Genomic DNA, 15,413 nt, shown 5'->3' with positions numbered 1-15,413 from the left:
TGTATGCTAATACATGGTGACTGCTCCTGTTAGAATTTACAGAAACTGTTGTGCACTTAGAAGTTAATCATTTGATTTTAATACCGTGGCACGTTTAAAGAGCTCTTTAATTGGAAACAATCTATTGTGAAAGTTCTCTTAATTACTCGATTATCCAACATAAAGTTTTACATTAAGATAAACATATTAATTAACATTAGAACATATTCTTTTTTTTAATTTGTGATGTCACACTGTTTTTAACCTTCTTATAACTTCAGTTTATTTGTGGTTAATATAAAATAATAATTGACATTTAGTTGATGTTTTAATTACATCAGTGTTTAATTTCATTTAAAGTTTAATTTACAGTGTTTAATTAATGGAAGCTGCTTATTATATATAGGGACTTTGATGCATGTACTTTAACAGTACACTTCTGTATTGATCATTGAGCGAAACTTTGCATAGAAGCTGGCATTAATTATTTTCCATAGGTATCTCATACTTTTTATTTCTTAATTAATTGCCCTCTCATTTTTATTTGCACCATAATAAAACACAACATGCATGTTTTTCTGTGAAATAATGAATAACAAATTTGATTGTTTAACCCCCCCCCCCCCCCCAAAAAAAATATATATATATTTTCCCCACTGTAACTTTGTCAGTTTGATTGACACATAGCAGAACATTTTAGGGTCTGTCTCTCCATGGTACGTGGAGCTGTCAGAGCTTGACTGAAATCTACTCATCGTCCTGAATACTCTTCCCAAGTGGGAATGCTGTCTGCCTGCTTGCGTAGCAACAGAGATCCTCCTGGACCTCAGGATCTCTATCATGGCTAAACATTTTCATTGCATTCACAATCCAGACTTCTTTATTTCACTGTAAATGTTTCCATATTTATTTTTTTGCTTCAAGATCTTTCTTTATGCACTGGGACCTTCTTAACAATTCGGTCTGATATTGAGCCTTTTTAAGCCCGGGAAATACTGCACGATTTTTGCAATCCTATAAGATCATTACATTACCACACTGTGCGACATGGATTGCTTAAACTTCAGTACGACAAGCATGTAAACTGTACAATGATCGCACCTTTTCAATTGGAGGCTTAGACGGCTGCAACACACGTTAGCGCAATGTCATCAGCATGCGCTACTGGTAAACAAATACTGGTATGCAGGTCGTAGCAGCAAACACACTCTGCGGTGATCATGCTGAATTTCTGACACTGTCAGAAAACGATCATAGGCTATCTTTGGTCGCAAGACCGGGAAAACAGATGTCTTTGAACCTCTCTCACTGTCCAACATGGGATCACAGATAAAGATCCACGATCACAGAAATCATGATTGTTTCACGATGGCAATCTTTCGTCTGGAACAGCACAAAAAAAAATCGTGCAGTGTATCCCTTGCTCCTAGGGAGAATGCCCAAAAGGACCTTGCATGATAATTTCATTATTGGTAATTTATAGGTGCATCTGAACTGAGATGCATAAAATAATTTTATTAACCCCGATTAAGTTTATATTTGGCCCAATGATGGGTTAAAAGAACCCAACATACAGTAGGTCAAATTACAGTCCAACAGGTTCGGTTTGTCCCTTTTTGACCCAGTGCTGGGTTGAAAAATAACCCAGCAGTTTTTAGACTGTACTGTATATCTATATTAACCGATATACTGAGGAGTGTTTGTTGAATTCTCCCTGTTTTCCTTCTGCAGGTATTTCATTGACAGACACACAGATCTGGAGAGACAGTTTAACATTAATGTTGATGATGGGAAGATCACATTGGCTAAACCTCTGGACAGAGAGACTGATATGTGGCACAATATCACAGTGACAGCCACTGAAGTCAGTAAGTAACATTTATTCCCTCATTTTTTATTTGGTTCAGAATGACTGTTTATCAACCTTATTATTACAGTAAAGCGCAAAGAAATCATTAAAAACCCTATGGATGCACTTTAGACCAATCAGAGCAATCACAACAATTTAATTACATAATAGAATACAAGATGTCGCAGTAAATGGCGGTTTGCATATTCAGCATTTTATAAATCACTTAGACATAAACTTCTAATGAACTGTAATAAGAAGAGAACTTTATTTTACACCTCAGGTTTTCATTTTACCATCAATAGATTTTAAGGTGGTAAAGTTTTATCTCAGAAACCGAATAGAAATAGAGATTTTACGGAATTAAATAGCTCAGCAGTCAATTTGTGGACATCTAATGAGTAATTTTTACTCATGGCAGGGCTGTTTGCTGTACATAATAGATAAAAGAACATCTGTTGACTGGATAAAGAACTTATTAAACAGAAGCCATGGACCAGAAATAAATATTGCTCAAGCTATCCATAAACCAGGAGGTTCATTATGATTGGCATGTACAGCGACATTATTCGGATGTTAGAGCCAAAAATGTTTCCTGGGGGGTTTGTATGCTGTCATTGCCGTAAACAATTAATAAAGGGTGTCTTTGAGCTCAAAGAGTTGAATAAACTGAATTAGGATGGGCTCCTCAAACTGCAAAATTGTATTAAGTCAAGCATGAAAAAAATTATCTTTCTCAGCAGTTCAACATGTAGACCTGAATTTTGCATTAAAATAAACAATTTGATCAGGAATATATATTTTACATGAACAAACTTTAACCATTGTGGTTGCGTTTTACAAAAATGAGATATCAACAATTCTTCATGACAGTTTAAATGCTGTATGCAAAAACATACACTAGTATGCCTTGAAATCACCTGAAGCACTATAGTGTAAGCACTGTTAAGATACTGTGTCATGCACTTAAGCCAAGTGAATAGATAATTACTTTAAAAGTCACTGGTTGCAACCCTAATTAAATACAATCATTTACTGGGGTCCTCAATGGGGACTGTAAATTACTGCCAATGAATAATTCCAATAAAAGTAATCTAATTAAATTGCCCTTTATTGTCTTCTAGACTTCAGCTGCCACCATTTTATTAATATTCATTTTTTTAACCTTCATGTATTAAACATGCACCTGTACAGGGAATTTCAAAAGCACTTTGGATGTGTTTTTTTTCTTCGCTGTAATCCTGTTTTGCATACTTGATAATGTCTAAAGCTCAGACGGATGCTGCGTCTCATCTGTCTCTCCATCAACCCAAAGGATGAGAGAGAAAGAGAGAGAGAGAGAGAGAGAGAGAGAGAGAGAGAGAGAGAGAGAGTTAGATGGGCATGAGGCAGACAGAGAAGGCAAAAATATTGTATTTACCTGGGATTTGCAATGGCTTACTTCTATATTTGGAAACTATACTTCTGCTTTCAGTGGTTTAATAGCTTGTCTCTTTTCACATTAGGAAACCACAGCCAGATTTCCAGAGTCATAGTGGCAATCAAAGTGCTGGACATAAATGACAATGCCCCCGAGTTTGCCACAGAGTATGAAGCTTTTGTTTGTGAAAATGGCAAACCTGGACAGGTAAGAATACATCCATCAGCCCTGCCAGTAGCATCTCCCTCTCACACCTCCTCTGAAACGATCAGACACTGTAAATTATAGTCTATCGATTTCAGAGCGAGAGAGAGAGAAGAGAAAAGTAGGAGTCACCTGGGTGGCCTTTTTTAGCTACTTTTTCTGCAGAAAAAAAAAACAATCAGATCCATTCAGCCCTGGTGAGAGCCAGCAACAATTTAACCACCATGGGGTATATGTGGCTAACAGTGTCAGTATGTACTTCCTCCACATTCTAACAAAGTCACCATGTAAATGTTTAGGAGGCTCATGAATATGAGCCGACGTCACTCATATCTCAAACTTGTTTGCCGCCATTTTGAGTACCTGAAGTGGTGGCAAAAAAAACTAGAAGCTATGCCTTATATTTGTTGTGAGCATCAAAATCGCTATTTTTACAACAATAAGAAGGCTCGACACAACATCATACTTTGCTCGAAGTATCACCTGTGTCTCTACACATGATATCGAGCATTGAGAATATTGTTTGTGTACACAGAGTAAAAAGAAAGGTTTTGAACAACTGACTTCTACTGTTTTGGTGTCGGCTTACCGCCATCTTGCCAGTCTAGATGTATCGATCCCCGAATGCGACGTAAGGAGGGAGGAGAGTAAAGATGGATAGCTCCTAAAGCATAGTTCTAGTGTTGTGCCGATAGACGATAGTATCGTGTATCGACGATCGTCCGACATATCGCCAATGGCAGGCTTTCATGGCGATAGTCATGACGATAGTTGGCGAATGGTTGTTATTATCATCATCATCATAGTTTTGCATGCTTTTCCTCGCATGAGGGTTTGTGCTTCACTTTACGCGGAGAGCTTGTAGAGAGAGAGTTCCTTCTTGCACGCAGATGCACTTAATGCGCGCGTCTCGGACTCGTTCTAGCACCTAAATCCAGCCCGTGGATGAGCAGCTACGCTTCCCTCTGTCTCACATGCACGCGCTCTCGCATCTGTCCGAAGTCTAAACATAAACTGAAGTAGTAATCCTTATGTATTTGTGCGGTTTAATGCGTTTCATGCGAGCTGAGGCAAACTATTCCTTTTGTTTAAAATATAACCCGCTGCATATTGGCGCCACTCTCGCGTACGTGCAGAGAGCTGCGCTCTGTCTGAACTTGAAGTCAGATAGTAATCCTGTTTATGATATGCTTTTCAAGGAGTTTTAGCAATACATCCCTCGTGTTTAAAATATGATTGTGTTCCGCTGGACCAGTGTGTTTAAAAAGGCACCTCTGAGAGCACCACTGCTTGACACGTGTAACCTTCTGCAACAGCACTAAACAAATGCATTTAATTATTTTTATGTGCGCTGCGTGTGTCTGCGCAGGTGCATGTTTTTACAGTCATTAAGTAATCGTGTTAAAAATCAGGATTATGATTTTTCCCATAATTGAGCAGCCCTATCTCTGACATTTCCTTGCACTAGAGAGGTTGTTAGCGCGCAGAGGGTTAAACCAGCGCGTGTCCTGTTCACGCTCTCTGGCACGCAAAGAGCGTCTGGGCTTTAATGACGCACTCAGATTAATGGCATTAGTTTTAAGAAAGATGCATTCATGACGGTGTTGCTCTTGTTCTTTTTTCCACCAATCAAGTCTTGTCATAAATGAACAAATAAATAAATGAGTAAACTACTGCCCCGCCCCCCGATACTATCGTGTATCGCCGATCTCACAGGCTGACGATAGGACGATCTCAAAATGGGGCATATCGCCCAACACTACATAGTTCTATATAAATGCACGGATAATTTGTTGTTTTGTCGCAAGTGAAAAACAATATTGACCTTCTAGTTGAAAAAGGAGCCTCATATGAGATTAATTCATTCGCATTCGGAAATCGATTCTTCATGTCTGGCAAAGATGGTGAGCGGACACAAAAACAGCCGAAGTTAGTTGTTCAAAACCTTTCTTTTAAATAAACTCTGTGTACACAAACAATGTTCTCAATGCTCGCGTTCATGTGTAGAGATCCAGGTGATACTTCGAGCAAAGTTTCATGTTGTGTCGTGCCTTCTTAGTGTTGTAAAAATAGGGGTAGTTCGGTAGCAGCGGACAGCGGCTGGAAGAACGCATCAGGGATCAAGTAGGCATCACACCCTAACCAAGATATTTTTTTAAAGTAGCGTTTCTTTTCATGACAGTCGAGGTGTGAAATTTTGTCTTTCGTAGCCATTTCCCATCACCGTAAAATCATAGACAGTTAAAGATAAGAAATACCTTAATCGTAGCAAGGTAGCCAATGTCAGTAGCCTACTGCTACTTGGTAGGTACTCAAGATGGTGGCAGGCAACTGGAATGACGTAAAAAGGTCACATGATGATATTCATCAATAGAGGGATGACAGATATATGGATAGACTTGGCACAAAAAGTGGGCCACCAAAGATAGCACCCCCTAGCTTAGGGTCTCTACTTTTATGAGTGAATTGAAAGATTTTTCATTTTGTGTTGGCTGCTGTCAGTATACGGCCCTATACAAAGTCAAAAGCGCAGTAATAGATGACATAACCTTGTGTTTTGTCCACAGGTGATTCAAACCATCAGTGCTGTGGACAAAGACAATCCTTCCCAGGGACACACATTCCACTACCGCCTGGAGATGCTGAACAATCCCAATTTCACCATCAAAAACAATTTAGGTAAGAACATATGACCATGAAAGAGAGCAGGGAGAAACAGAACAAGCAAGACATCTGCAAGCAAGAACATTTAGTTCGGAGGCATTTTCGTGCGTTTAGATGGGAAATCTGGCGGAATTAGTGTACCCAAAAGTTAACAGATGCACAATTGTCTGGACATCAGCTATTTTTTACTCCCCAGTGCATTGTGAAAGAAAACAAATGAACAGAATCGGAGCCACTTTTAGGGAGGATTAGCGATGCTAGCTCAATGTAGGGTGACTGACTCAAGGCTGAGGCTGTGCGGCAGATGGTTGGAAATTTGTTTGCTACAAACACTTATTTTCTTTCTCCTTTTATTGTATAACCTACTCGACCTTCCTCTCCAGTCTGCGCTCCTGCTGTTCTTGCAGCACAACCAAGTATTGCACTGTGTTTTCGAAGACGTAAGGGAGAACTGTATTGATCTCGTTCCATTTGGCATGTGGTCTTACGGATGACCGTTGAAGGAGCTGTTGTTTTGGCTGCTCACCAAAAATAGGAAGCGTGATATTTTTGAACCAGACAGATCAGAAGTTACATCAGAAGAAGTCAGCCTTCTAAGGGACTGACATGTGTTGAGCTAATATGAAAGAGAGTGGGAAAAGGAAAGAAACTGCGTATTCCCCACTATCTGTAATGCACATCTATAGACTCCCTGGAAAGCACTATATGCATTTATTTTGTATGTAAGTGAATTAGGTCCATCACAGACACACTGAACTTGGCTATACTTACAGCTTACTGAGATGTGAATCTAAGAATATTAACTCTTTCACCGCCAGCGTTTTTTTTTAAAAGTTGCCTGCCAGCGCCTGCGTTTTTCATGATTTTCACCAAAGTTTAATGCCTTCCAGAAAATATATAAACATACAATATACCAAATGAAAGAACAGACCCTCTGCTTTCAAACAAAAAAAACCTGTTTCATCCTACCTTCAGTGGTTCTTTTGTAATCAGCTTTTGAATATGGGTAGGTTTCTGCAAAAACACCACATTTTGAGCAAAAAGCAGAGATAATTCCATTTTTGTGACACGGACATGCAGCCGCTTGCCATAGGGCAATACTTCCGGGTTTAAAAAGTTGCGGAAATCCTGGTGGATAATAGTGGTATTGCGGAAAGACGGAAAATCTTGTCATTGGTAGGGAAGCGTTTTCTCTTGATTGACGAGATATCTCGTCAATGGCGGCGAAAGAGTTAAGTATATGATTATAAATAAAATTCGGTTTAATATGTTACTAATATATAAACTGTACATCTTCTGTCACTAGGTGGTACGCTTAAATGTTCCTTTTTGTACAAAACTGTTAACTGTACCTTAAAGGTACAAATTAGATCATTAAGATACATTAATGTACCCAAAAAGGTACAACATTGAATTATGTTTAGTATACCTGTAATGGTACAAAACAGAACCTTAGGGTACCACCTTAGCGACAGAAAAGGTGTCATTTTGTACCTTTTTTTCTGACAGTACAGTATATATATACTTTCACCTGGAGCAATGACCTGGTTGGTCAGATCTGGTTGATCATAATTGTCAAAATAAACTAATAAGTATATATATACACAGGGTTCCCACACCTTAGTTAACTTCAAATTCAAGGACCTTTCAAGGACTTTTCAGATCCAATACCCTCAAATTCAAGGACTAAATGTGGGGACACATTTCAAGTGAGAGCAAGGTTACAGTGTGTTACCTTTTAAGATACATTGTAACAGTTCCTTTTCGAGGGAACTTGCGCTGCGTCACTGCGGTGACACTTTGGGGTCGCCTCCAGGGGTAAGTGCGTCTGAATGTGTATATCAAATTCAACCAATGGTGAGGCTTAACGACAAAGACAGGGTGACGCGAGAGCCAGGAAATATATCACTATCTGAAATATTGCCAAAGACGGCGTTACAGGGACAAATGAAGTATGGCAAGGGAGACGCAGCATTACATACGTTACCCAAGGCGTTTTCATGTGTCAAACACAACTATACAAAAAAGCATGTTGGTATGAATCAACAATCACATACAGAAGACATAAGCATTTAAAGTGAACAGTTACTGTAAGCACATGTGCTTAAAAAGTCTAGAATTTTTATGATATTATCCTACACTACACAGGGAATCATATAGATTTTTTCCAGAAAACTTCTTGCATAAAATAGATTCAAGCACTTTCAATGACCTGTATCTCTGTATGTATATTTTCAAAACTTCCCAGGGCCTTGATTTTTTCCCCCCAGATTCACAAACTCAAGGATTTCAAGAAGCCGTAGGAACCCTGTATACAGTATTTATGTATTACAGTACTTCATTGTGATAGATATGATCAACCAGGTCATTGCTCCAGGTGTGTTGACGCTATGACTAAAGTTAACAGTGAGATAAAGCTGATGGCTGCCTTTTAACAAAACATACATTTTATGACTAATATTACAGTCAACAAGGAATCCAGAGAGATGATTGATATTACAAAAAATGAAAAAAGACTTCAAGGAGACATCGAGAAAAGAGAGATGAAACAATAGCGATAGGAAAATCGCTGAACAATAGACCATTCAGACAAAGACAGACCTTGAGAACTGTTAGATGAAGCAGACAGGCGGAATGTCATTAGTGACAATCTGAGATATCTAAAAAGACAGCATGTATTGTTGGTCGGCCTGAGTGAGTTCAGGTTAAAGATGGCCACTCCATCACACAGACAGGATAAAGCTCGGTAAGGACATGGAGCTTTGATGCACAGCCTTAGGCATCTGGACGCTTTCTCATCTTTTCTGCTGTGCTTGTATGTGTGTGTGTTTGAATGCACTTGGCATCAAAAGTTGTGCCGGGATTTGACAGCATGTCAGAAACTGCGGTTTATCCTATGGCACTTAATCACAGTATACGTTCACTTGTGAGTCTCGCTTATAAATCTCCCATAGTTGTGGTTTTCAACTCCATTCCTGTGGACCCTGAGCACTGCACAATTTATGATGTTATGTCTTCCTTATTTAAATCATTATAGCTCCTTAGCACTGATCTTTATTAATTGCACTAAATGTTTCAGATAGACAAGCATATGACATGGGGGGTAAGAGACATGCAGTACTCTAGTTGTTGTATATTGTTAAAGTGTTTTGACTGACCCAAATTAGCAAATTAACAAAATACAAGCCACAGAAATATGAATTAGTCTACAGGCACATCACAGACACATAAACAGCACATTGGCATTTCTGTGATGGTTCCCATCAATAGGTTCTCTGAAATGTCCGAACCTCTGGAGCAAGCTGAGAAGGTTTGTTTGTGATGATAACTGTAATTATAGTGGCTGGTGATGTGGAGAGGCCAAGGTGAGCTGAAAACTGCCAGGTCCACCTCAGTTATCTTGACCCATAAGAGATGAGTTATGCTTTTTCGGCATTTTGCACTAAAAAAGATGGAATACAACATAATAGCTACCCTATTACTGTCAAAAAAAAAACATAATGTTTTACATCAGTGTTCCCAACCTTACAGCCTCGTCATGATGATATGAGTACACCTTCATCAACACCAAAACAGATTTTTTGTTGTTGTTTTGAATAACATGCTGGATAAAATGTAGCATGATCATAATCATTAGTATTAATATCATTAAACTATATGTTGTTACAATTGCTCACTTTGAAGCTACTGTAAAAACAGTTTGGCAAAAATACAATCTGACATTTTATTACTGCATTTAGTTTGATATCGGTTTGACTGGCTGAGACATTCTGACAAAATTATAAAACAGTGTTTTTGTGCGACTGAGAAATGCAACTGAGAATGAGCAAAGAGCCCAGCTGCAGGAGTCTTTAAATACAAGCACATATGTTCCATGTCATTCTTCAAGTTGACAAAAGTAATGCATATTACATCAAATTATTTTAAATTAACATAATTCATTTTAACTGCTGTAATACATTGTATTTTAAAAGTGATTTAAAACTAAACAACATTGTAAGTACAGTAGCACATGGGGTGTGAATTTACTTTGGGTTATATTAGCATACATTTTGCTATAAAGTTACTAGTATGACATATGTTGATATATTTCACCAGCATGTGCGAGAATGGACTCTGAACCTTTACAAACACAGTCCGGTCATCAAAGCTACGAATAAACAGAGCATATAAGCAAGTAATCGTTGCTGAAATAGGACATATTAGTTCATTGGACAATGTTCACAGATAATGACACAAACATGAAAAAGAGGCTATTTAATTACATTGATAAATCAGCTCACGCATTTGCTGATAATTGCTTTGTGATCTCAGGGAAACAAAAAGAAAGCCATATTTACATTTTTCATTACCATGTTTATGAGCGGAAATTAAATTCCGACATATTTGTTCCAGTGAGCTCCGTGATGTCCTTTCATTTCATACTTTCAAATTATGAACTTCCTGTTGTTCACTTCATGAAGGCAATAAATAAATGCATACATACATTAACATTTCCATGGTCGCTCCCAAGACTCTATTAAGTGATAAAAAAGCTTTTTCCATAACTCAGTTATTCTGCTGTCTGAGGTATTATCTAAACCTTCATCCAAAAGCTGATTCTATTTGCTCGAACCTGAAATAAAATTGAGAAAATATGACACAAAAAGCAAAAGCTTTTAAAGGGACATTAAATAGTGTAACTGAGGGAGCTTCTTTAGGGAGTGGAGAGATAAATAATATACTTTGGGGAATGAGGGGTCATAATAAAATTACAACTTTTGAAAAGAGGTGCACTGAAGGTTCTGTCTCACGTCCACCTCTGCTGTGCCATTGACAATATAAAGCATATGTTTAATTATGCAAACGTAGTTTAGTTACATTACTGTTTATTGGTCTGATAGATACTTGGCAGTGTACAGTGTATGTAGGCAAAAGTAAATATTAACATTATCCTATCATTTAATTCCATACAGAGTCACAGCCAAACTTTATCTTTCCCCAGATAACTCGATCAGTGTTCTTGCAAAGCACGATTCCTTTCGGCGACAAAAACAGGAGACGTACCTCCTCCCCATCGTTGTGACTGATGATGGAGAGCCACCATTGAGCAGCACAAATACTTTGACTATCCGAGTGTGCGGCTGCAGTCACGAAGGGATTGTGCAGTCTTGTAACGTTGAGGCCTTTGTTCTACCGATCGGCCTCAGCATGGGAGCCCTGATTGCTATTCTTGCTTGTATAATACTGTTACTGGGTAGGTCATTTTAACTTCCACTTTTCAGAACTTACTAATTTATTAATATGAATTCCATTTTCTGATGTGAATGCGAAATCTACAATGAAAGACATGAAAAAAAATCTTTGAAAGAATAAGAAAAAAAAGACACAAAAAGTCATTAAGAATTGAAAGATTACAAAGTAAAGAAAGCGATTATAAGTGAATGTATTTTTTTGCTTTGCAGTCATCGTGGTCTTGTTTGTGACATTGAGGAGACACAAGAACGAGCCGTTAATCATCAAAGACGATGAGGATGTGAGGGAAAACATCATCCGTTATGATGATGAAGGAGGCGGAGAGGAAGACACGGAGGCCTTTGACATCGCCACACTGCAGAACCCAGATGGTATCAACGGTTATCTGCCCAGGAAGGACATCAAGCCTGACCTTCAGTTCATGCCCAGGCAGGGTCAGCACTCGGGTCCAAATGGAGTAGATGTAGATGAATTCATCAACGTACGGCTTCACGAGGCAGACAATGACCCCACGGCTCCACCGTATGACTCCATTCAGATCTACGGCTACGAGGGCAGGGGCTCCATTGCGGGCTCGCTGAGTTCCCTCGAAACGGCGTCTTCGGACTCCGATCAGAACTATGACTACCTTAGGGAGTGGGGGCCGCGCTTCAGAAGACTTGGGGAGCTCTATTCTGTAGGTGAGAGCGACAAAGAGACTTGACCTCTGATCACCACAGACCTTTTGCTTTCGTCCACATAACTTGTGTATTATGCTACGGGGATTACCAGATGTTAGACACTGCTGTTTAAAGGGGGGGAGCGCCTTTTTTATTCCAATTCTTAGAGAGACCTAATAGCGTTAGTCATCTACCACATCCGAGTGCATCGTAACGTCAGAACTTAACAGTGTCTATAGTAGGAGGTCAATGAATCTTGTGGAGTGTGAGTTTAGATTACCGTCATTGAGTGTCTAGCAGTATTTTGGGTATTTGTTGTACACTGTGACAACCAGAGGCATCAGAACCTTGATTCTTGGTAGTCGCTTGAAACGGGATGGACAAAGGACTTGTGGACACGTTGTAGCCAAGCAAGGCTGCACAGGAGCGAAGAACTGCAGATGAATGACGCCACTCCCCAGCGGAAAAAAAACACGAACCCTTGCAGTCATTTAGCCAATCAGATAAGGGAACATTAATAAAGAAGGTAAACTAAATAGCAATATATGGTCTACATTACTAATGAATGTATGTGTGATTTAATGAAAACAAGACTGGCTTTAGGATCTGCCTGCCGACTTAACATTTGACCCTTTGATACTACGTGGCCGGATTTATTGAGTAAACGGGAAAAGCCCTGCGGCTTGCTTTATACAACCCTTTGTATTCACACGCTTTAAGTGTGGTTCACACTCAAAGATTATTAGACTGTGCGAGACTGAGTCGAGGACAAGAAGAGAATTGTGAAAACAATGAGGCCTTCGTTTTACAAAAGCAAGCATTAAATACTGTTGTATTCAAATGTTTTTTGGAACATTGATGGTGTTTCTTCATTAATGTATGTTTTATATAAATATATAAATATTCATTGCCAGTTGTCCGTTTTGTGATGCCGGTACGAGTATATTTGTACTTTTTATTTATTTATTTATTTATTTATTTTAGGATATTTGTTATTATTACTTTTTTTAATTTAAAGTTTTCTCTCTCTCTCTCTCTCTCTCTCTCTCTCTCTCTCTCTTCAGCTTTCATTCCGCTGCATCATTCGTTGTGACGCTATTCTTATTAAAAGCTGTACTGAATTTCTGCACTGAAATTCACACCAATTAAATAAATTTCGGCGGTTCGTTACCTACAGAAACTGTGAAAACCGGAGAGGATGTGTTTTGGTCGGGAATGATAAGTCAATATTTTATTGACACTGTGTGTGTATATATTCACATACTGTATACGGTAAAACCAGTGATCATTTTAAGCACAATAGCTGGGAACATGCTTAGATTCGACCCTTGCCATTTTTAAATCAAAAACTGGTCATTGGAAAGTCCACTGAGTAAAGAAATACAGAAACAGACATGCGTAATGTGCTGCACTGTATGATATTAGAGTAAAAAAGTAAAACAAAAAAATAAATAAAATAAATGATGTACATAGAGGTGTTGCTCATTCTCTTAGATTTTCTTTGAATTGAAGGTTTGTCTATGCACGTTAGCTATTGCACATGGGGATCTAGACAGCACTGAGGCTACGTGCATACTATCTTTATACTGATACGGTTAATGGCTGTTCTCTTGAAAGGATGGTATATAAAATAGTCTTTCATGCAAATCATATTTTCTACTGTGCTTTAATGCCCATACACTTGTATGTTTAATTAGCTACTCTCTGTATTGTTATCTAAGATATCCATGTATTGTTTCCTACTTTGTGAAATATATTTTTATAAATACTTGTGGGTGTAACTTTCCTTAAACACAAAAAGGTCTACAGGCATCTCAGAAGTCATTGTATATAAGATCATGTTTTCATGTAAATGTTTTTTCCGCATTTGGCATAAAACAATTGAGTAAAGGCCTACACGAATGATCAATATTGTGCTGAACTGTATTATGCTCGAAAATGCAAAGCGCTTCTCTAACTGTCTTATCCCTTTACTTACTACCAGTTGCTGATCTCTTTATGACTGTCATCAGGTACTTTCTCCATATCCTGATTTACATCTTATATACAGAAAGCTGCTTTAATGTCAGACTGAAATCCTTTGTGAGCGATGCTGATAGAGTTTTAATTATCTGTCCCCTACAGTGTTTTCAACAAAGTGGAGGCTTATGTGCCATAATCTTCTCCCCATTCTCCCTTCTCTCTTTGAATATTTGATTTTATGCTCAATCCTATCTGATATTTGAGTCTTTTCATAAATAACAAAAGCTTGTGATCTTGTCACTTACTGTGCTGGAGTGGATTTATTATTTGTCACACTTAAACAAAAAACAACTGAACGAACTACGTACCCGTGAAAGATCTCATACAGTATGTACACTTTGTTTGTTTATTGGCCTGATTGTTTGATTATCTTTTCATGCTCCAGGTTAGCATTATAATTAAACTTAATAACAGAACATTGCTGCAGTAAAAAGTCCATAAATAGCAAAGGACAGCAGTTGCTTACCAGAATGCGAAAGAAAATATATAAACATTAAATGTTTTCCTAGAAAAACAAATGGTGCATGGGTTTTAATTATTTCAAATTAACCGAAGGAATTACCTAATAATCGGTGCGGTAGTTGTTAAGGCTTTCGGTTAATGGCTCTAACTATTTTACCCTTGAGCAGAACCCTTAACATCAGGCTGTTTTATGAAAACGCTCAACTGTAAGAAGGTCTGGAAAAAAGCATTATCTAAATGTGAATTAACCAAGGAGAATAAGTATACAGAATTACCGCAATGCTGACAAACAGTATACACAAAATACAATGCAAGTCAAATGAATCTTCTGTTAGTATAAAGCTGCATGCACACCGCCAGTGACTAGCAATGGCGGAGCGATGTTATCTCATTCATTTCAATAGAAGCTTGCCGATTTCTTGGAACACGAGTGATAGCGACTGGAAATTCGACTAAGTTGAGAACCGGTCAACTTTATGCAAATGCAGAGCGACTTTCTGAAGCTACCACCAATGAGAGTGAAGCAGTGGAGTTCATGTCATCCGTTTTTACGTTTACTTATTTGTTTTTTATACCACAAGCCTGTTGAATGCTTTATTCTGATGGGCTGAGAAATGTTTCATGGGTGTTGATTATTTTTCTGTAAACCGGACACCTGACCTGACAAAAGAGGCACCAGAGCAGGCCTAGTCCTTGATTTATCTAATCACTGTCTGGGAAACTGACCCATAATGTTAAGTTTGACAAGCTGAAATTAATAATTGTTATTTTTCTGAATGTTTTGCTCCTGAATGTTTTACCATGTCTATGGTAACCAGGGTATAAGTGGAATAATTGACTCTGGTCATTTTAATTATTTGAAAAAAAATGCAGACCCCGCGGTGTAACCGCAATACCAATTTGGGTGTGCATTATAGTC

The 15,413-nt window shown here is 38.3% G+C and overlaps 1 protein-coding gene across 3 annotated transcripts in view; it reads left to right on the top strand.

Annotated features, from left to right (window-relative positions):
• Nucleotides 1-13,919, top strand: part of cdh8 (cadherin 8) — a 97,660-nt gene extending 83,741 nt beyond the window's left edge. For all 3 annotated transcript variants that reach the window (XM_065289304.2, XM_065289305.1, XM_065289306.1), the window contains 5 exons: nucleotides 1,711-1,847; nucleotides 3,334-3,455; nucleotides 6,020-6,131; nucleotides 11,101-11,352; nucleotides 11,561-13,919. In XM_065289304.2, the coding sequence (XP_065145376.1) occupies nucleotides 1,711-1,847; nucleotides 3,334-3,455; nucleotides 6,020-6,131; nucleotides 11,101-11,352; nucleotides 11,561-12,054 (1,117 nt within the window). In that variant the 3' untranslated portion in view covers nucleotides 12,055-13,919. The remainder of the gene's footprint in view (nucleotides 1-1,710; nucleotides 1,848-3,333; nucleotides 3,456-6,019; nucleotides 6,132-11,100; nucleotides 11,353-11,560) is intronic.
• Nucleotides 13,920-15,413: the final 1,494 nt, after the last annotated feature.

This window comes from Paramisgurnus dabryanus, chromosome 2 (assembly GCF_030506205.2).
Source record: "Paramisgurnus dabryanus chromosome 2, PD_genome_1.1, whole genome shotgun sequence".
Lineage (NCBI taxonomy): Eukaryota > Metazoa > Chordata > Actinopteri > Cypriniformes > Cobitidae > Paramisgurnus > Paramisgurnus dabryanus.
This window is presented reverse-complemented; position numbering and strand designations above follow the sequence as displayed.